Raw genomic sequence first — 22925 nt, forward strand, 5'->3', positions numbered from 1 at the left:
TAAATAAAGAATATAATATGTGTTATATTGTGATATATCTATTGTTTTTGAAATATTTTAAATTTCATAATTTTAAATTGTCTATGGTATTATAACAATTACATATAAATGTCACTTAATTGGATTAATATGGGTATATATAGGCTAATCATAAAATCTTAAACCTAATAAGCAAATAAAGTGCAACACCTGATAGATGACAAATCAACAGAAATCCTACACGAGGCCTCGACTAAAATAGATCTGCTCACTGCTCGACGACCCAACCTTTCAATCCCAACGGACGGGAGTGATACTTTTATTTGATTACGTGGCGATCATCCGAACGCCTTGTATGAAAGTGAACGCAATCGGACGGCAATAACGACGGCGGAGAGACATATAAGAGGACTTCGGAGTGGGATCTCTTTCATGAATCCCAAAACCTGAAGAAAGTCTTCGTCGGGGTCTCCGGTCTCCTTTTGCCTCCCACTGACTGCCCCTGTGCTTGATCCAGCCGTCAATGGCGGATCCCTCCGAAGCCAAAGGGGAAGGGTCCCTGAGGAAGGCCTTCGGGGGTGTTCTCGGAGTCTTCATTCTACTCCTGATCGGAACCCTAGCCTTCTCGATCCGCCTCTTCTCGGTAAGTCGTCCTTCTCATTGATCGATCACCTCCAATCTAGATCTGCAGCGGGAATACAATACTGAAATGGAGGCATGCAGTTATTTTTGAGCTAATAATGGGTGATGATTCAGTGTTGCATTTGTTGTTGTTTTCTTTCATCTTCTAGGTCATCAAGTATGAGAGTGTGATTCACGAGTTTGATCCGTATTTCAACTATAGAGTCACTCAGGTTTGATTCTTTCCATGTTTTGTTTATTACTCTCATATCTCCTCTCGCTCACAGTATTTTGTTTAAAAAGAGCTAATAATAGATCTCCTCTTAAACAATCTTATTGTGTTTATAGTCTGATCTCTTTTTTTTAAATTTATTTTGTTTTTAGATTTTCTTGGTTGTCATAATCTGGAGATTAAAAATATCCAGTTAGAGTTCTATTATTTAACCACTGGAAGGTTGGACTTTATGACTACTAGAATTTATTTATATTCCCCTAGCACACTTTCTGAAATCTTGCTCATTATACTATGGAAAAGATATCTTGTCAGGCTGCGACAGTTGATAACAAGATAATATTAGCTATTATATTTGCAAATGGGAAGCATTGGAGTTGATACACTAAGCATGTCACCTTTTCTCCTGAATTTCCTGTCAAATTCTCTCTGTTTTAGAATATATATCTTATACCCTCATCACATGAACCATTTTTCAGTTTCTCACAAAGAATGGAATATATGACTTTTGGAATTGGTTTGATGACCGAACCTGGTACTATCTCAGAGTTCATGCCAACTTGTTTCAGAAACTTAAGGCTTGATATTGGTTTTGAGCTAATGTTGCTAGCACGATTTGACAGGTATCCCCTTGGTCGTGTAATTGGTGGAACAGTTTACCCTGGTTTGACATTAACAGCAGGTTCCATATGGTGGTATGTCTGCCAGATATTGTTAATTGTGACAAGCTATAATCTATCAGAATCCATTTAAATAATAGTGCATTTCTTGCTTCATGATCGCAGGCTGCTGAATAACTTGAACATCCCTCTGTCTGTGGAGACTGTCTGTGTATTCACAGCTCCTATTTTCTCAGCGAATGCAGCATGGGCTACATACCTTCTCACAAAGGCACCCTCTCATTTATTTGTTTGTTCTTGTTTTTCATATTGATATTTGTCAAAATTTTGATAATCACTTGTTTTTCTATTCTTCTGGCATGAATTGCAGGAAGTCAAGGGAACTGGAGCTGGTTTGACTGCAGCGGCCTTATTGGCAATGGTAATCTTGTTCTTACTCGTGTTCCTGTTGATTAGTAAATAACCAGAATGTATGTGCGAGAAGAATGCACAACTTATACCATGTGTTCTTATAGCCTTGCTGAAATAGATATGGTTCTTCATGTTTCAGATAATAGTGTCATGAATTCGTGGTCTCCTTCATCATATTTTTTGTATATAAGAAAGAAAAGTTAGTCATCTTATAAATTTGCTTTCTGATCAGGTTTTAGAAGGGAAATTTCTTCTATATGTTGCAATTCACATGTATTCTTTATGTGACAGTTTCTTTTAATCTCAGAAAAACAATTATATCTTTCTCCTCTATGTACAGGTCCCCTCATACATTTCACGGTCTGTGGCTGGAAGCTATGACAATGAAGCTGTTGCAATATTTGCCCTAATTTTCACTTTTTATCTGTATATCAAGGTATAGATCTGGTTATGTTCTGTGTTGTGAATTCATGTTCCTCTTGTTTTATGGAAAAAAATAGATGGATTAATTATCCAATTATTGGCCAAATGTTAGTTATTGCTTATGACATTTTGTTTTACAAGTCTTCTGATCTCAAGAATTATATGCAGACTCTGAATACGGGATCTCTCTTTTATGCTACTCTGAATGCTATATCATATTTCTACATGGTAAAGCATGCTCTGTCTTTTATTCATTGACTTATCTTCCAAGTAGAAATTACAGTAGTATCTTGTTCTTTGTAGGTGTGCTCTTGGGGAGGCTATACATTTATTATCAACCTTATCCCAATGCATGTCCTTTTGTGCATTGTAACTGGTCGTTACTCGTCGCGTTTGTACATTGCCTATGCTCCTCTTGTAAGTATTAGCAGTTTCATATAACTGTTTGCTTTAAGCCGTCATCTAGTTCTAATACATGTTTTGTTTTTAATAAAGAGGTGCCACTTTTGTCACATAAAATTACTGTGCATTTGCAGGTGGTTTTTGGAACACTGTTAGCTTCCTTGGTGCCTGTAGTTGGTTTCAATGCAGTGATGACATCTGAGCATTTTGCTTCATTTTTGGTTTGTCATTCAATATCAAATCTCATGACATGCTATTTTTCTATGCTTTATGGAAGTCCTTGACTTGAGGACCAAAACTTTGTTGGTACTTGCTTCATTCTGCATGATACATGGCTGATGTTAAGTTCCCTTAAGAAATTGCTACTATTTAGTATAAATAGTTACAATCTACTTTCTAATAGTATGGTGTTTACATCCATGATCTATAATATTATTAAGGTAAATATCTATAGGTAATGGAAAAGGCACATATTAATTTGGACCATGGTTTAAAATTTCATTCTGTGTCGGGTGAAACGGTTGAAATTTACTGTTCTGCCTGGCACTGTGGTTGCCGCAGGGTCGCGGAGGCCACCACAACCACCGCGGGTCGCAACAGAGACGTTCACGGGCGCATGGATCGTGGCAAGGAAGCTCGCGGGTGGCGGTGGGGATGCCCTATGGCGCACGGGTGGGATGCAGAAAATAAATTTAGGCTAATAATTTCAATCAACTCCTAGCTATAAAATGGATAATTTAAAAAAGGTTTATTCAAACCCTAATAAAACAATCTCATTAATTTAATATATACATATATATATATATATTATTTTAATTTTGAAAATATATAATACATTTTTATTTATTTATTTACCATATGGAGGCGCCGCAATCCCATCTTTTGTTAATATATTTTATATTTAAAAAATATTGAAATCATATTCGCACAATACAATACCGAAATCATATCGTTCTGGTCATAAATCGAAACTTGATATGGGTCGTGATTTTAAACCATGATTTAGACCATGGATATTTTTATAGATTTTGAATTCTAGTACCTTCAAGATTGAATTTCATTAGTTTTCTTTGGTACTATGGTAGAAGAGCTTAAAGCATGTCTGTATTTCTTAGCAACATCGAACCTATTGCTAGTGGTTAGAATCCAATATGCTTTTATATTGACTTGCCCTCTAATTTGCAGGTTTTCATAATCATTCACGTGGTTGCTCTAGTTTATTATATCAAAGGAATATTATCTCCTAAGATGTTTAAAGTGGCTATGACACTTATCGTTACAATTGGCATGTAAGCTTTCATTATCTTATGGCAGTTCATAGTTTTATACTATAGTTGCTTGAATGTGTTGGCCATTAATTGTTTCTTCCCCTTCAGTGCTGTTTGTGGTGCAGTTTTAGCTATTCTTATTGCACTGGTCGCTTCTAGCCCAACAAAAGGTTGGAGTGGACGTAGCTTAAGTCTTCTTGATCCGTAAGCATTTTCTCATGAAGTTAATCGATGATAATGTTAATAATATTCTGTTTGGTATCAATGTTTGGTAAATCCTTAAATAGTTGGAGCTCGTTGCTTGCTCGTTGTTACTGGTGTAATTATTAAATCCTTAAAATCATTGTTATGAGGAATTATACAGCAAAGCATTTGGTAATCTTTTTGAGATATATTTTTCATAATCAAGGAAGAGGGAGACCAAAGAAGACTTTGACAACGATAAAATAGGATAAATTTCATTTAAATATAAATGATGATATACTAGGGGATTGAGTCTAATGTCATAGGTGGATCTATATAACTGTCCCCACTTAGTGGGTAAAGGCTTAATTGTTGTTGTATTTGTGCTAAATATTTAAATGTTTGCTATATGTGATATAGTTCTAAAAGTAGTAGGAAAAATTTGATGGAGGAACATACCACAACTAAGGGCAGAAATTCTTTTGAGGCATGCCCACTGAATGTAGTAAACTTTATAGACCGTTAGAGCTTATTGCTATCTATCTTTATGTCTATGCTAAGTATTCACAATCCATGCACTAGATATCCACCGTATATGAGACCCAGTAGGAATGTGAGTTGATGAATGATTTTGGTTTCATTTTGCATAGCCTTTGAAGTGGCCAATTTTGTTTCTGGTTAGGTTCATTTAGCTTCCTGCAAATTGACTGTGGTTAACACACTAACAACATTTGCTGATATTCAACAGAACTTACATGTTGCATTACATGCTATAGATGACCGAGCAATGATCAATCTGTATGTTGGTTAACTAAATACGACTCTATAGAATTCCACATCAAATAAAATAATCATAGGAATTGAACCAAAAAAATGTCTCTAGGATTAGATAAGAAACAGCTTGCACTTCTAGATATTAACAACCTTCTTGATCCTCCTTTCCATGTGAGCAGAACTTATGCAAGCAAGTACATACCCATCATTGCTAGTGTTAGCGAACATCAGCCACCAACATGGCCTTCTTATTTCATGGACATCAATGTGTTGGCGTTCTTGGTTCCAGCTGGCATTGTTGTAAGTTTTTCCTATTATTTTACTTTTCTTTTACCTTCAGCTATATTGTTATTTTGGAATGTTTACTAGGCCATTTTTAGTTCGTTCTAGTTTTAATTTTTATCCAGTTTTACATTTAGGTGATATGTCTTTCTGGAAAAATATTTTATATTGCACACAGTTCGTGTTTGTTATTGTATTTCAACCATTTCATGAATCCTTGTATACTTGCAAAGTTGTGATTCTCTGTCTAAAATTAAAACAGTTCGTATTTGTTCAATCGATTCATGTGAATTGTGATAAGATCTTTCTCTATTAGACAATTTTTATATCTTAGACTTATTAAGTTAATGAACCATCTCAATTTTACTTCCACCATTTTTATCGGCTAGGTAGAACCTACAAATTTTCACTAGCTATCAACTGAAAATTTAATTATATAATTATATGGTATTATTGGCAATCTTCGGCTTCTTCTACCAATTTTCTAAACAACTCTGCTTTTTTCAATGTCTTCCAGGCTTGCTTTTTACCTCTTTCTGATGCTAGCTCATTTGTGATTTTGTATATAGCAACATCAGTATATTTTTCTGGAGTTATGGTAAGTGGCACAATTTCTTCTTGTCAATGATACTTGTAGAATTTTGCCATCTTTCTTATTATTTGCAATTCTTTCATCAGGTTCGTCTTATGCTTGTTTTGGCTCCTGCTGCATGCATAATGTCTGGCATTGCTCTGTCTGAAGCCTTTGATGTCTTCACACGATCTATCAAATTTCAGCTTCCTAAATTATTTGAAACTCCACCTTCTGATGTATGGCAACTAATTTGTCTCTTGTTTGATTTCTCAAAAATTGTAACTCTGAATTTGTCTGTTTTACTACATTGTGTCAATTATGATACAAATTTCAAGGCAGGGGATACTAACAATGGCACTCAAGATGAACCAGCAAAGGTTGATAGCAAGATTCCAACAGAAAAATCTGAAAGTACAGTCAAAGAAAGACCACTAAAGAAGAATAGGAAGAAGGGAAAAGAAACCTTGGAGAAAGGAAAAGAAATCAAGGAGGAAGGAAAAGAAAACTCGGAGAAGGTGTCTGATAAACCTCGAAATGCAAAAAAACTTCTGATACTGCCTTTGGAGGCATCTGCAGTTGCCATTCTCTTGCTCATCATTCTTGGAGGCTTTTATGTGGTATGAAAATCTCTTGTTTTATTTGTAATATGATGATTAACATTTAAGCTAATAATACACAGAATTTCTTAGTTTTTAATTGTATATCACTTTTGAATTCATAGTTCTATGAATGATGCACTATTTGATATAACACATCTGATGAATAAGGACACGAAATTCACCCTTAGAAACAATTGCCACAAGGATAATACAAATTGAATATTGTATCAATTAAAAGATTAGAAAATTATAAGACTTTGAACTTCTTTTATAGATTCAACAACTAGCAGGAGAAATAATTCTTAATGAGGAAAATTAGCTAGGCTTAATTGGGATTATAAATATTCCTTGATTATTACTGAAATAGAAGTGCTAATTCACTCCAAATTATTAAACGTCAAAAAACAAATTTAAAATTTGTGCTGGACGTACCAATCATATTGTGGATGTGCCAATCTCAAATCACCATCCAATTTATTTTATTCAACTATTTTCTTTTTGGTGACAATTTATTTCCTCTGCTTTACTATCACTAAGAATCTAATTTTTACATTAGTAGTTTTTGATAACTCTTGAAATCCAGGAAAATGAAATGAAAAGTGGCGCTTAATCTAAGTGGTATACAGCCATTGAAGAATATGTTGCTTCGGATATTTCATCTATTTTGTATTTATACATTGTACTCTATTTCTGGTGCTGTCTTCTTTGGGTGTTTTAACTTGATTGAACTTTTTGGTTCACTATTGCAGGTTCATTGTGTCTGGGCAGCAGCAGAAGCTTACTCTGCACCATCGATTGTCCTAACATCTCATTCCCATGATGGCTTGCATGTTTTTGATGATTTTCGTGAAGCATATGCATGGCTGAAGCATAATACTGATGTAGATGATAAGGTTATTTCTCATTTCTTGCACAATTTCTGGGATGCTTTTGCCTTAATGCTTAAGATAATCTTATAAAAGGAATCTGGTTGTGGTTTTAGATTGAAACAGAATTGCATAATTTTTTTAATTTTAGCTTTTTATAATTGTCTGTAAATCAAATGTGCTACTTTGCATCAGTATCTGGTTTTGTATCATTGAGAATCTAAAGGGAGATGGAGAGACATGTTTATATAGTTAAGTAGAAAAAGGAGGTGATGGATAGACAGAAGTCACTTGTGATCCTGATAATGATTGTGGTGGACTTGAACAGTAGCCACTTGTTTCTATACGGAGCCATACTTATATCTTATTGATGGATAGACAGAAGTTGCTGTGCACTTAATTTTAGCCTGATAAAATTTGAACTGCGATAGTCAGTGTGGTTAATATATTATTATATCCTTCTGTAACTTACAGTTTAACTTCATACATAAGTATTTTGATTGACTCCTATCGTGGTAAGATTTGCTATATTTATTTGAAATTTCAATATCATAGTATTATTCTAACTTCTCTTTTATGCACAATATTATGCAAACTTTTTATTCCTTTTTATGCTTGAGGAAAAAAATTCTTGTCGATAATATTTTGTTTATTTCTTTTTCTTTTTATAAAAAACCTAAAAGATTCTTGGTACTGATAGAGATGCATTACACAAAAGAAATAAAGAAATTCAGGTTATGATAAAAACTGTGTTGAATACACAAGATATGGCTGTGGTTCAAGGATTCTTTTTCTGGTGTTGAAGTCAGGATGTTCTCAGCAGCCAAGTTGTTCCATTTTTACACCTTTTGTTTATATTGTTTTATTCAGTCTTGATTTTGAGAGCAAGACTAAAAGGCTACCTAAAACTACATTGATGAAATGAAATACAGGAAAAATGGCAACTATATATGCTTGGAAAGGATGGCATGATGGCAGAACAGAGAGTACTTGAAAGCAATTTCACTTTTACCCTTTATTTTATTTTATTTTTAGTGGAAGGGCAAATACCTACCTAAAATTTGATCCAATTAAAAGAGAAACAAGAACGATGTTATGGCTTAATCAAGAGTTGGTCAAGCCATAAAGCAAGCATTTCGACAAAGCCAATTGCACAACTACACGCTAGATAAAGATTGGCAACTATTTCAAAGATCTTGCTGTTTTGCTCTGTCCAAATGGTTCAAGCCCTGCCCAGGATTGAAGCTCCCTTCAACCTTTTCTCAGTTCTATATTTTATTTGATTATACGACTTTAAAAAAAACAGCCTTTTTCATTTAATACAGACGAAGCAAAGAGACTTCTGTGCTTGTATACCTATTTGCTAGAAAGTTAGGGATGTATTCTGATGTAGATCTAATTCTAAATGATAACATAGATGATATTTGAGCTCCATAAATTTTGAAGCCATCTGAGTATCTGATTTATCAACCATCTGAAAGTTGTGCTACTTGGTAGTGCATGTCCAATGTGTGATCTTGAGCTTTCATATATTAACAGCAATTGGCTGTGGAGAGGATCTAGACAATGGTTGTTAAACAGCTATGATAGCAAATTCTACTGTCATTATTGACAATGTACCCGGAATAACACTCACTGTAACTTTTGAGATTGTACATTTCAAAAGTTCCTAAGTTTCTTAAAATTATATTATTTTACAGGTAGCATCTTGGTGGGACTATGGTTATCAAACCACTGCGATGGCAAATCGTACTGTCATTGTTGACAATAATACCTGGAATAACACTCACATTGCAACTGTTGGTACTGCTATGTCTTCACCTGAGAAGCCAGCTTGGGAGATCTTCAATTCCTTGGATGTCAAATATGTTCTTGTTGTATTTGGAGGTTTGTGCTTTCAAGTGAGATCCCCTCAATCATTTCAAATTTGCATCTTTAAATTTTTAAATTTTCTAGCTTTTTGTTTCAATGAGCAGGTTTTGTGGGCTACCCAAGTGATGACATCAACAAATTCTTGTGGATGGTTCGAATTGGAGGAGGTGTCTTTCCACATATTAGGGAGCCTGATTATCTTGTGAGTGTCTGACTTCTATCTTGCACTGTTGTGTAGTACATCACTTATTGTTCTCTTACATTGTTTTTGAAAAGATTATAAAATTGTCAACACCTTAGCATATTACATGCATAAGATATATTACTGTATTGTAACTAAGTCATCAGGTGAAATGTAAATTTATCAATTTCAATAATGAGTGTTACCTCTAAATTCCTTCCTTTGCTCACAAAAGTGTGGTACATTATATAAGATGTCAATCCATTGAACTTCAATAACTGTCTATGCTATGTATTCTTAATACTTAGTTATAGCTGGTTCAGAAATATATGAACTACTATTTCTTCAATTTCACCAAGAGAAACTTTATTAAGTGCTTATTTCATGTCAATCTAGAGGGATGGCCAGTATCGTATTGATGCACATGCTACCCCAACTATGCTCAATTGCCTAATGTACAAGTTGGCATACTACAGGTTTGCAAATCCTTGTTATCTACGAATCTGATACTGTTATAGTTAGAGTACCCTTTCATACTATTTTATTTTTTTAGGTTTGTGGAAACAGATGGTAAAGGCTTTGATAGAGTCAGGAGGACAGAAATAGGGAAAAAACATTTCAAGCTAACCCACTTTGAGGAGGTAAAACATTTTTTACTAGTTCCCTGTTGTAGTGTTTTAGTGTAATAGTTATATTTTCCTATTCTATTTAGTTTATTGTTTGAGTTTTGTGGAGGATTGGTCTACTTTGTTGAGCATAATGAATGCGTTAAGAATCATACTATATTTTTTCCACACTTTTTTGACCAGGTGTTTACTACACACCACTGGATGGTGCGAATATACAAATTGAAACCACCAAAGAATAGGATACGTGGAAAATCGAAGAAAAAAATAGTAAGTCAAATTGCACTCATGTGTTTGTGTTTGAGCGAACCATTTTCTCATTTACTCGTTGGTTGATTAATTGCAGAATCCTAAAACAAGTACCAAGATCAGTTACCAAAAGAACAGGAACAAGAATCCTTGGCAGTGAAGTAGAATAGTTATAACGACTGCATGTCAACGTTTTACGTGCGACTTACAAGTTTATTGACGATCTCTCTGTTTTTTATATCAAGAGACTGCAATTTTTTTTATAGGAGATACCGTTTATATTTAATCAATTTTATGTGTTGTATTAACTTTGTACAATATGTTGGATTCACATTGTATTGGAAATGCAATCACAAATTTCCCTGCGAATTTGCATTCTTTATTCGTAGATTGACCACGGAAGCTTTTTCTGTATAAATTTACGATCGCACTTGATATGAAAATTTTCCCACGAGGACCATGCCCCCACGGGATAGTTATAAAATAAACCTACAAGGCATCCGCTTCCTAGCAATTTCCAAAATTAAATATACTGGATGACATGAAAAACAAATCTGCTCGAGCGAAATCCATATAAATAATCAATTTTCATAAACGATTTATTCATAAATTTGTTATTTACAACGAATAATTAAATTGTCAATATTTCCTCAATAAATTAATAGAACATTGCAATTTGCACTCGAGAATAATTAGTCCTGCCTAACTTTTAAGAACTTTGAAATATAAGAATAAATCGAAACAAAAATTGTCATAAATTTCCACCGATGACTCTCGGATGGCGGCGTCGTGGACTGGATCTCTTATCCCTACCACGCCTCGCGGGCGTTTTCCCAGGCAGCTTCCTCAACGGCGGTGCTCTCGTGTCTTTGTCATGTGTCACTACAGCAGGAGGCGGGTGCTGCATCGCGGCAAGTGCTTTTCGCTGTTCCAACAGGTCTCTGTGGTATGCCTGCACAATCATCATCAAACTAAATAAGCACACTTCTGGTTGATTCCTATAGACATTATCCATTACACATAACGAAATTAAGTCATTTAATTTGATAGTTAACAAAATTGTCTAATTAAATCGGGGCATAATATAGTTAACAAAGTTAGAGAGATCATGATAAAACGTTGATTTACCTGAACAACAAAGTTGCGCCTTTCGCAGTCCATAAACATGTTAATTGTCCAATCTACTTGGGACATGATTTTATCCCTTACAGTGCTGAAACTGATTTGGTCCCTGGAGGTAAAACGATCGACTTCATTGAACCACAGACAGGTGAATAGATCAGTAATCGGTATGTGTTCTCTGATGATCACGCATCCCTCTGGTACGTCTGGCGTACAAAAAAATATATAAATTTGATACATGTATGGTAAGAGTAATCTATTCATAAATGAATCTGTGCATATGGTAAAACCTAGCACTCACCACTTGTAATTGGAAGCTTAGATAAAGAATAAGGTATCAGTCCCTCTTTCTTGTAAAATTCAATTTGATAATCTATGGAGGCGTTGTCGTATTTTCCAGCAGCTTTGTTAGCCTCTGCTTCCTCAAATACGTCAAAACGCCTGTAGTGCCTAGATATTGCAAATGTGTAGTTTTTCCTCCACAAGAATCTGATAGTGGATATAAACGCATGTCAGTGAATATGGACTAATTTTACAGACAATGAAGTAGATTTTCAAGGATCAGATTTGAACATAAAATGCTTTGTTTTGTCATTCGTATATAAATCATGTAGATGATATACTATTCATACATAAAAAACAGTCGGTTACTACTAACTACCACATAATTATACCTTCGGCAACGCTAGTTAAACATATCAATATTTCTTGAAATAAAGTCGCAACATTTAATATAAGAGTGTACCTGGTTGTGCAACTAAATGCTCACTTCAAACAATTCCATTGATCCAAAAAGAATAAAAGAGTAAATTATAAGAATAAGCTAAACGACTCCAATTATATAAGAATGAAAACAATTTCACCCGTCATTGAGTTGTTTCTTTTATATAAAAGAACAAAATTTTCATTTTGCAAATTACATCCTGTAGCATTTCATAAGTTGAATAGGTAATCTAGTGCAACAGCTCATGCTGACCTACGGTTTGGATGGTTAAACATCGTCTTCAAAGAGACTATTTTGACAATTTGAGTTAAAAATTAAAAACAACATTATTTTGCTGCAAAAAGTTCAACTATCCACTAAAGTAATATAAACACACAAATACTTTGTTACTCTATTTAAAAGCAAAGAACAACATTCAGCAAAGTATAGATAAAAGCGTACAAGGTTAAAGAAAGCCCACTCAAAAAAAATTGGGGGCAAGACCATCGAAGTATACCTCTCAAGAATTTGGTAGGGATCCACAACGAGTTGCAGTTTTCCATCAATCCAAATAGAAAATCGAGCGTTTGGGAAAAGCCTATGGAGCAAAAGTTTGGGAACCTGCTAATGTTATAAAAAAATCTCTTGTTTACTAGTAGATCATCTCAAATAGAAAAGGGATTATTGCTAATTTTAAAAAAAATAAAGACAATAATAATATAAATGCAAACTAGAAGTAACATTTAAATTACAAAAGACTGAAAGAGTATGGAGTGACATGATTGCGGAAAGTGTGTATCACAGTAAGCTTATTCACAAAATCATGAGAGCGTACAGCCATTTACTTCATACAAATGCATTTTAAATTTGTTCCAGAGCTAAGATTACATAAATACTGATTTTCAAGTAATCATCCAATTTTTTTATTTCTCCCATATTCTTTTATCAATCTGCTTAAGTTACCCCTTTCAGAACCTCTTCTTTGAACAAATGTACTTACTCGGTTATTTCTTTTTACTTCATTTTTCATAAGTTGTCCAATTTCTATTTTTATATGTTACGAAGTTGTTATTCTTGTTGTTAAATGTTGCATTCATCAATAACCTTAATGCCAAGCTTGTTGTTTTCTAGCATTTTCTCCATGGAACATGAAGAGAACTACTATTGATAAATGTTACACTCTAAAGATATATCCATCTAGGCAAACAAACACAGCATACAATAGTAGGTATTAGATATATAACATATATCAAAGATGAAAATGACTTTTACAAAATTCCAAAAGCTGAAACTCATTCATTTGGATAATCAAAAGTGAATCATGTGTGAAGAAATCAAGAATCTTGGATGGAGTTGGGTCACCTCTTTAATATTTTTGATATTGAAGAAGATCAATTGTTTTGGTAGTCTTATATATCCTTTCAGTGAATGTAATTTAATTGATAGCTTTAAGAGCTTATTATGCCAATATACAGTCAGGAAGGTAACATTATTTAGAAACAAGTTCAAGATACAGAATGATATTCACAAAATCCAATGATGAAGTAATGAGCTTAGGTGAAATGGTATAGAAGGTGAAAAAATATGCATGTTTATTTTACATTTACTTTGTCTTCCATTATGAAATGCTAATAAAATATGCTGAACAGTTACAGAACGGAAAAGGACAATTGACTTGGCCTAGTTTTGCATATTGCAAGGTCATATCGTAAATGTAAAATGATGCTAATTGTAGCTAATGTGAATCGATAGTAGTCTAGAGAGTAAATTGTACCTTCCCATTGCGCCTTGAATCCTCATATGGAAGATTTCGAACCAGCACCACTCTCCAGAGACCAACTCTTTTGGAATCATCTAGACGACTAGTATTTCTCATATAGGCTTCAGTTTTTTCATCAATAAACATGTAAAAGCATGCATTCTTCTTCGTATGGTCACTAATGTTCTTGGGTTGTTGCATTAAATCATAATTTCCTGGTTAACAAGACAAACAACAAATCAATCTAAATGGGCAAAGAGAACCTGGAGAAACAACAAGGAATGAGAGGGGGAAAATGGGAAAAAGAAATGGAATTAGCATTATATTCATACCAAATATAGCAGAGGCTACTACAACATTATAGCATTCTTCCATTTCGAGAAGGATATCATCATCAATATCGAATCCAGTTCCTTGACCAGGTTTCCTTCCATTTGCAAATCTGATGGAAGAGCAGAAACACTTATTAAACTGTGATTTAGAAAACAATAAAAGTAATAGGACCTTTACTCCACGAACATAAGCACAACAATACTAAAGAAAGAGAAGAGAAATCATACACGTTGCAGACTGCAGATTTATGCAATTACAAATGCATTTACAATTTATCCAATAATATTTATGGATTAGGAGGAAGGATGATGAAAAATACCCACAGTGCACGGTCATTGATTCTTTTATGGTGAAAGATTCATTTCTCTGCCTTAAAGATGAACGCCCACCAAAAATAGTGCCCCCATTTGGGTCATAAGAGATTAAACTAGCTTCTGAAAAATAATGTAAATTCTTAAGGACAGGTGATGGAGATGGTGAATGTGGCATGTGAAACAGAGCCTGCTCTATGGGAATGTAACAAACAGGACATGCTGCAAAACACACATGAGATAGTCAGTGTGATAGAGAAGTCAGTATAATAGATAATCCAAAAGTTGTTAAGCATATAGCTAAGAGATCATCACTTACGACGTGGACCAGTGTGTCTCTTATCCATTGGTGGAGAAGGAACAGGGAATTTTTCACAAGGATGTTGTGTTCCATGATGAGAGGGAAGAGAAATATGATTTGTACTATGCCTAGTTGAGGACTCTTCGTGTGGAACAATAAATGGGGAGTTGAAACTTTTTCTTGAAGGATTTGCCGAATGCATATGTGTTGTAGCACCTAATAACGAATCTTCATCTGAAATAGCAACGGAAGTTTATCATATGCCACAATGATGCAGAATGAAAAAACTAATATATCAAAGCTGCAGACAAGAAGGTTTAGTAGGGGTTTATATCAAAATTGAAAACAGTATAAAGGAAAAATATTTAGAACTGCAAGGATAATACATGAAGGAACACTGCAACCTAAAAAGCAACTTTTTTTCAATATCCAAGATTTGAAATTTGTAAAAAGACGGAAGGATTGATAGAGATGTTTCACATAGGATACAAGGAAGATGGTTGAAATGGAAGAAAACGCCAAATGTTTCTTGTGATCGTAAGGTACCTCTAAAACTTAAAGGAAAGTTTTACAAAATGGCGATTAGACCTACTATGTTATATGAATGTTGGGTTATGAATCGAACACTCAAGTAGAAGATAAAAGTCGTCTAGATGAGAATGTTGAGATAGATATATGGATATACGAGGATGAATATGATAAGAAATGAGAACATTAGAAGAAAAAAAATTAGAATTGCACTTATTGAGGGAAAATTCCGATAAATGCCTTTAAGATGGTATAAACTTGTATTTTGGTGATCAATAAATGCCCTAATTAGGGGATGAAAGACTATGACAAATACACACATTAATCAAAAAAGAGAGACAAAATAAGACTTGATCAACAACAATAATATAGGATAAAATTCATTTAAATATAGAAAAGAATATAATAGGGGATCAAGCCCAATAAAATAGGAGGATCTATATAGTCAATCTCATTTAGTGGGATAAAGGCTTGGTTGTTGTTATTATATCAAGGATTTGGGATTTGTGAGTAATTTAAATTAGCATGATGGAAAATGTTATTCATCTGATAGAAACTCATGATGAAGAAATTTTATCAGGACACACAACGCACAACTCATATTGATACCGCCACTGTACTATAGCTCTTGAAAATATAAATTTAGTGCAAACTTCTACAACAATCAAGAGCACACTGCTCCATATGGAACACTACCTGATATGACACACCTAAACAAAACTATTGAGCTCTCTGTCAAGTACTGATCTAAAATTCAGTTGGGTTATTATGTCTCTAAAATAAGTACAAGCAAATTTGTATTGGTCAACTTGTCTAATACTAAATTTTCACCACAAATGATCAAAAGAGGATGGGAAATTAGAATATAGCATAACAAAAGATTGAAAAGATTATACTTCTCTACTAGGATAATAAGAATCCATCCAAACTTATAGAAGTATAATTTACTAGATATTAGTGATGACTGAAATAACATGCCTTCGATTCACTAGAAAATTCATAAACTCATAGAAGCATTATTCACTAGATATTACTCACGAATGAAATAACCTAGTACAATTAAGCATCAAATTCATGGAAGCGTGATGTAATTGATATTATTTATGAATGAAATGGCGTACCTACAATTCAATAACAAACTCATGACTAGAAATACTGAAAATAGCAACTAACCTCTACTAATAACCGAAACAAACGACAGTAATGCAGCTGAAATCATGAGCAACAGTAGAATTCGGACCTTCCGCCTCCCAACAAACTTGTAAATCCTAGGCAAGATCTTCTCCCTTTCTCGTATTCCGGATAAGGATCTTGTAGCCCTTCGAAGCAGGATTGGTTGAGTTGCCGAAAAACCACCATCCTGTAGCTGTTGATGCAATGATCCGTAGCTTCCCGACCGAAGACCCAATGACGCTGCAGCCATCGTACCTCCCTCCAGAAGGTAGACCCACTCATCTCCCCGACCCTTTACAAAATCCTATCATCAAATGAATCAAAATCTGCAAATCCTCACTTCCTGAAACCAGCAGACCTAAATCCAAGACAAGATCTATTTGTTCTAGCACGGAAAATCTCCAGAATATATCCCTTACATGAAATTCTTATCTCCAAAAAAAAGTTAACGATTAGTCTCCTTCGTCACCGGTCCAGGGGAGCGATGCACAATGCAAGTAAAAATAGTAAATAATAACAAAAAGAGGAATAGATTGGGAATGGTGTGAAGGATCTCTTCTCTTCTGATTCTGCAATTGCTCCGATCAATCCGTCGATTAGGTTTTCGCCCGCAGATTGCTCCGATGAATCCGTGTATTAGGGTTTCGGCGGGAGGATTCGCCGATCGAAACCCACGCGGAGGAGTTCGAGCGTCGGGCTCGAAGAAGTTGAAAATACGAAAGAGGCGAGGAAAACCAACATGAATTAAGGCGACAAGCCTCGCTAAAACTGAGAAGATATAAAAACAAATTTCTAATTATTTTAAAAATAAAAAACATCAATTTTGTTTTTAAAATTAATTAAAAATGTAAGTGAGTGAAAAAAAAACACACACAAAATAATTTTAATTTTATATTTTAAGAAAATTCCAATTGCAGAATTAAAACACATTTTTAAATTTCTCAGATTGCAATCTCTCTCTTGTTCGATCAGATTATAGCCCAAAGCCTAAACTGCATGCGTAATTGATCTGAATCCAGATATTCTCATTAGTTCTCTCTTTGCTCGATCGTTCCACGTTCTTCGAGAACTACATATGCATGGCTTATTTAGATACAACATTAATCTAGCTTCTTTTATTCTGAATTCATTGAGAACCAATCTAGAATTTTTAGCATGCTCCATCGTTTCTACCTATAACGATTAAATCATCCCAGATAAATATGAGTTAAGAAGGGACCTCATTTGCCCTAGTTTCAAAGATTAATCTGGCCTTGCTCCTGGAACATTCATAAAGCCAAATGCTTCAGTCAATTGATTCCTCTTGTCTCTTCTTCACACTAGTTAACATAATAAAATGAGTGCCTCCAGAGTCCAGACAACTTCAACACTGGAATATATATATATACATGTGATGCATGTGGATCTAGTCGATGAAATTGAATTAAAGATATATACAACAAACCATGCAAAATAAAACAGATTTCACGAGCAGCTGTCTGATTCCAACCGACTGCCTACGACTGTGGCCATTGACTAATCGAGTAATTTGATTCTTCAGTATTTCATTCAGGTGTTTTTATCTATTCTTTCCACAAGCTATGCAGCTAGCGTGCATGATTACTTGACTTGGTCACGCCACGTCTGCCTAATTTAGATATAGCTCCATAATTGGTACGGTGATATAGAACATAATATATCTTTTAAATTGTCATGTTGTCTAGAAAATCCCTTCGATCGGATGATTAGATAGATTGCGGTCTTTTTTTATTTTAAATTTTTGCTCGCCCACTTTAATTTCCTCTCATGCAAATCTGTGAGATTAACATAACATCACAATCCACTGCCCCCACCCTGCACATGCACGGTTCAAATCCTGATCCGCGAAGAACGCGCCAGCGTTGCCTCCCTCGAACCATCCTTCACGCCACGCCACGCCACGCCACGCCACGCCACGCCACGCCACGCCTCGCTTACACGCGACGAGGACGAGAACTGCGCGCCCCGCCGCGTGTCCAACCGCATCGTCCACGCGCTAGCTCACAATTCATCCATCTTCCTTCGCGGGGCCGACAATAATTGTGGGAGGACTGACCTACAACCACAAGGCCACAAGTCATTTTTAATTCCGAGTCATAAATAAGAACAGGCGCCCTCGTACGTACTTAAGCAGTTTCATAACACGTCATGCATGCACTAACCTTCATCCCAATCCTTATCTTTCTCTCTGCTATCTCTCGTAGCTTCCTTTCGGGCCCAACCCTTGGCCAAAAGCTGAAGTCTAATACCCTTCCCTGTACGTATACATACCAATTGCCAAGCTCTGATGGCGTTTGTCTCGAGCATAATTAAGTTCGGTTAGCAGTCCCTTTCCCTGTGTGACATTGTGGATAAGCTAGAATGAGTATTTAAAACAAAAGCTGATAAATTATGATGTATCATTGAGGATATTTTATTCATCAATTAGTCTGCATGCCTCATGATTCACATTTGTTGTTATCGATTTATGTGGTGGGTGCTGGCTGTTTGAGATAAGACCGGTGGGGTTTGCAGGTGTCGGCGTGGATGGATGAATATATATATATAATTGTCTACTCGGCTAAGATTTAGCTGCGATTTGTTCGTGTCATTTGTCGGGAATCGGAATGAATGCATCCTATTGTTCTCTCGAGTTTGTGACTCTTTTTTTCCTTCAAATTTAAACTCTCTAAATGCAATAAATACCTTTGTTGAAAAAGAATATTTGATGGTCATAAAATGCTCATATTTATATCAATAAACATACATTACATAAAAATAATGATATAAAATTTTAAAAAAGCCATGTAAACCATCATGCCATTGGCTTTTTCAACCTAACAAAATTAGAAGGCAATGATCATTTCAAATGCTATAAGTTGGGCTAAAAAGGACTTTTTGTTATGCTGAAAAAGTACATACCACATGGGTCTTTCATGATAAATTTCACATTTTATTTAATATGTAAATTCTTCAACAAATCATGAGACTAAGGAAGGGAGTTGTAATTTTTTTCATGGTGTGATTCAATTGGAAGGAGGGGGTATTTTAGAAGATAACTAAAATATCTTTTAATAAATATAAAATAATAGAATACATGATATTTGGTAAAATATATGTGAACATCTTATATAATTTTGTAAACTAAGTCATTGGGTTTGAATTTTGGTTCAAAATTAAATATATAAGTTATTTACAAAAAGATTATTGTAAAATAGGAAATTATGGATCTGAATTTTATTGTTGAAGATTATACTTTTAGAAGCTAAAATGTAAATCAATAAAACTTTGGAATCAGAGAACTCAATTTTGGATGTATAAAATTCAAATTGTATTTTTTTATTTTATTTAAAAAGTTCTATAGCAATTGTAAAGCAATAAAGGACAAGACAAGGCCCCCTTTATTTTCTAAAATAATATGCACCTTTAATAATTATAAAGAGGTAGAATCTCATATTTTATTTTTGTTTTGCCGGTGAAGGTGTTATGCATGTAAAGTTAACGATGAGATAATGTGTTTGGTTCAAGACGAATGCATATTGTTTAAAATAGGAGAAAAGTTTAGTAAGCCACATGATTGTTTTTTTTTATAAATACATTATTGTTTATTCTTATTGATTTTTTTTATTCTTATCGATACAACTAGTGCCAATGGATAAGATCTCAATCCAAATAGTTAATTATCCATTGATGAGAGATCTTAATGTACTCATTAAGTATGAATGTCTCAATATGCAATAGCTGTTTAATTTCAATGTGCACCAAGTGAATCACTACTATTCCTATACACAAAAGATCTTCAGAATTTGTGGACGAACTAGTTTTTGGAGTGTCCTGAAAATAACGAAAATTTGGAAGATTATTCGCATAACAATTAATAATTGGGATTTTTTTTGTATAATTCTAAAAACTATGGAAGATATATAGTGCTTTAAATATAAAAGATATCTTATATATTGGAGGGTGTTGTATTTTTTGGTTGAAGATTTTTGACTAAAATTACTCTAAGATAATATTCTTTAATCAAAATTGTTTCAAGTTAAGCACAACAAGAGGTATTTGATATATTAAATTATGGATGGAATACTAATTTAATAATTTATAAAAGGGTATATTTTAATAATAAAATAATTAGGGGCTTCTTGTTCTTTTGGGGAAAAAACACATGTTTTCACAAACTGGAAAAACCAGAGGTGCATTTTGATAAATCTCGCCAGACGAAATCTCGCGTTAAAGCCTGAAATCTCGCGTTGATACCAAAAATGAGGCGGTGAGATAACCGACGCCACAGCTAGAAACCATAACGTGGAAGATATTCCCTTTAGGCGCGATGCGGTGACCGTGCCCCCCAGATACCGCAAGCATATTCTATCAATCCTAATATCGTCTGTGCTAATCAGTTTACCAAACAGGAAATATAGACTTCTCATTTGCCAGCGACCCGGGTCCCAATTCTGTTTTGTTTGACCAGTTCTACGTTCCCCCAGCTGGTGTCTCAGTTGAGAAACAGAGACGGAAAGTGGGTGAGAAATAGAGAGAAGGGAGAGCGGATAAGGGAGGCAACAATTCTTGAGGCAGGAGACGCTGACGTGGATCCGAGCTGTGCTATATACATTGTTCATCTAGCCGGGGACCACAGACCAAACCAGGCCAACCAAACCTCGCCGCGTGGACAATCGAGCTGTCCAGACATGTTCGCGGCGGCCCGTTCGTCCGCTGTGGGTCGCTGTCGGGCTTCCTCCGTCGCCTGGTATTTAAGAAGCGCCTAGCAGGGCCGTCAATGCCATCGGTGAGAGGCGGAGTGGCCAGCCAAATCCAAAAGGGCGTGGAGAAGGTCGACATGGGCGTGGAGGCGGTGGATGGCTGGATGAGCCTGTCGGAGACGGTTTTCAGCTTCTTGGAGGAGGGCGGAGGCGAGAGCTCCGACGGGAGCTCTCGCGGCGACCGGGGCAGTGATGAAGCCTTCGAAAGCGGCGACGAGGAGGGGGGTTGCGAGAGCAGCGCCGCGGAGAACAAGGCGTTTTGGGAGTCGCAGCAACAGCTTCTTTACGTAAGTTTTTCCGTCGATTAATTCCCAGACAAAAATCTGTATAGATCTCTTTCGCTCTCTCCCCTTCTTGGATTTTTTTTTTTATTATCCTGCAGGACCTATAACTTATCCCTAATCCTCCATTTTTATCTTTTGCAGATTTTTTTTTACATGTTTTGGCAGTTAGATGATCCTAATCAATTCTGAAAAATAATATGTTACAGGAAGCATTATCACGGATTAGCTCTGCAGAGGTTAAATTACTGCAGAGAACAAAGGATGCAGTAGACAAGATGCAAGCGAAGGGTATTGTGTGCTCTTGCTCCAATAGAATGGCCAAAGAATGCCGGAATTGCGCATTGGCATACATTACCAAGGAGCTCCATGAGATAGGATATGACAGCGGTCTGTGCAAGTCCAAATGGAAGAGATCGCCGGACATTCCTTCAGGTAGTTAATCTCCCCCTCGGCTCGTGTTGTTCTAAGCTGCACACGTAGATTAAAGACCACTTAGCAATAGCTGATATAGCTCTGTTTTGATGTCTAACAGGGGAGCACACGTACATCGACGTGAAGATGGAAACTAAGAGCGGCAAAAAAGGGCCCGTGAGGCTTGTGATCGAGCAAAATTTTCGGGCGGAATTCGAGATGGCGAGAAGCAGCCAGGAATACAACCGCCTGGTGATGTCCCTGCCGGAGATCTTCGTCGGCAAGGCGGAGAAGCTCGCGGCGTCGTGAAGATCGTGTGCGCCGCTGCGAAGAAGTGCATGAAGGACAACAAGATGCACATGGCGCCGTGGAGAAAGCACAAGTATATGCAGTCGAAATGGCTCGGGACGTCGGAGAGGATCGTCGTGCCGGCGATGGATTTCCCCGCGGTGACGGTCTCCGATCAGCGGCAGCCGCCCAAGCTCCGGGCGTCCATGCTGACGTTCGACCTGCACTGCACGGCGGTGGAGGTGGTGTGAGTCGAGAGGGACATGTCACATGTGGATGTTTGGGAACTTCGTTGCGGCTTCCTACTCTGCTTCAGTTTTGCTTTACGACTTTCGGTTGACTATTAGAGTGTAATCTAGCCGTAAATTTTATCTAATTCAGTGAAGATATAAAAGAAACAAGATTTATAAAAGAAAAAAAAGAGTTGATTGCATCTGTTTTCGCTTTCCAAATGTTGAATTTTGAATGCATGCGGACACTCGTTCGTCTTCCACAATCTTCCGTTGTCTGTACAAGAACAGGAGGAGAATATTGCTTGTCTTGTGAATGATTGGAGAAGCAGTGAAGCATCGTTTTCTGTAAATCTTCTATTTGCTTTTGATCTTCACGGGGCTTGGAAGATATCTGAATTTCGGTGAAAGAAATATGAAACAAGTTATTAGTAATTAGGCATAGATTTTCTTTCGATCGGAAAGTGGAATGCCATTACCAGTTGTAGCTCAGAGATTAGACTACCTTTGATTAGTAATATGAAACAAGAATGATGACTCCATCTAGATTGTCCACATTG

General features: G+C 35.8%; 2 protein-coding genes and 1 pseudogene across 3 annotated transcripts; 2 read left to right on the forward strand and 1 right to left on the reverse strand.

The window, feature by feature from the left end:
- The first annotated feature begins 430 nt into the window (after window positions 1–430).
- LOC141823316 (dolichyl-diphosphooligosaccharide--protein glycosyltransferase subunit STT3A-like) lies at window positions 431–10527 on the forward strand. The gene is made up of 23 exons (XM_074710585.1): window positions 431–622; window positions 771–833; window positions 1312–1367; window positions 1456–1527; window positions 1618–1723; window positions 1823–1873; window positions 2204–2299; window positions 2455–2514; window positions 2590–2703; window positions 2823–2909; window positions 3874–3977; window positions 4065–4160; window positions 5093–5213; window positions 5713–5793; window positions 5874–6005; window positions 6105–6386; window positions 7118–7261; window positions 8935–9121; window positions 9211–9308; window positions 9684–9763; window positions 9841–9928; window positions 10097–10183; window positions 10260–10527. Exons 1-23 carry the CDS (start codon window positions 503–505, stop codon window positions 10320–10322), a joined length of 2388 nt encoding a protein of 795 aa, XP_074566686.1. The 5' UTR covers window positions 431–502; the 3' UTR covers window positions 10323–10527.
- A 271-nt stretch (window positions 10528–10798) lies between these two features.
- LOC141824149 (putative hexosyltransferase MUCI70) lies at window positions 10799–17121 on the reverse strand. 2 transcript variants are annotated; one of them, XM_074711392.1, is made up of 9 exons: window positions 16393–17121; window positions 14710–14925; window positions 14399–14612; window positions 14079–14188; window positions 13762–13961; window positions 12505–12608; window positions 11586–11773; window positions 11291–11490; window positions 10799–11114 (listed from the first exon to the last, which is right to left on the reverse strand). In XM_074711392.1, the coding sequence occupies exons 1-9, from the start codon at window positions 16640–16642 to the stop codon at window positions 10914–10916; spliced, it is 1683 nt and encodes a 560-aa protein (XP_074567493.1). In that variant the 5' UTR covers window positions 16643–17121; the 3' UTR covers window positions 10799–10913. The 2 variants fall into 2 exon arrangements, with proteins under 2 accessions (XP_074567493.1, XP_074567490.1); XM_074711389.1 differs by having other exon boundaries at window positions 12505–12611.
- Window positions 17122–21184: 4063 nt separating this feature from the next.
- Window positions 21185–22568, forward strand: LOC141824150 (uncharacterized; annotated as a pseudogene).
- The last annotated feature ends 357 nt before the right edge of the window (window positions 22569–22925 follow it).

This window comes from Curcuma longa, chromosome 3 (assembly GCF_044706935.1).
Source record: "Curcuma longa cultivar G26 ecotype Majalengka, Jawa Barat chromosome 3, ITB_CL_G26_1.1, whole genome shotgun sequence".
NCBI classification, from domain to species: domain Eukaryota; kingdom Viridiplantae; phylum Streptophyta; class Magnoliopsida; order Zingiberales; family Zingiberaceae; genus Curcuma; species Curcuma longa.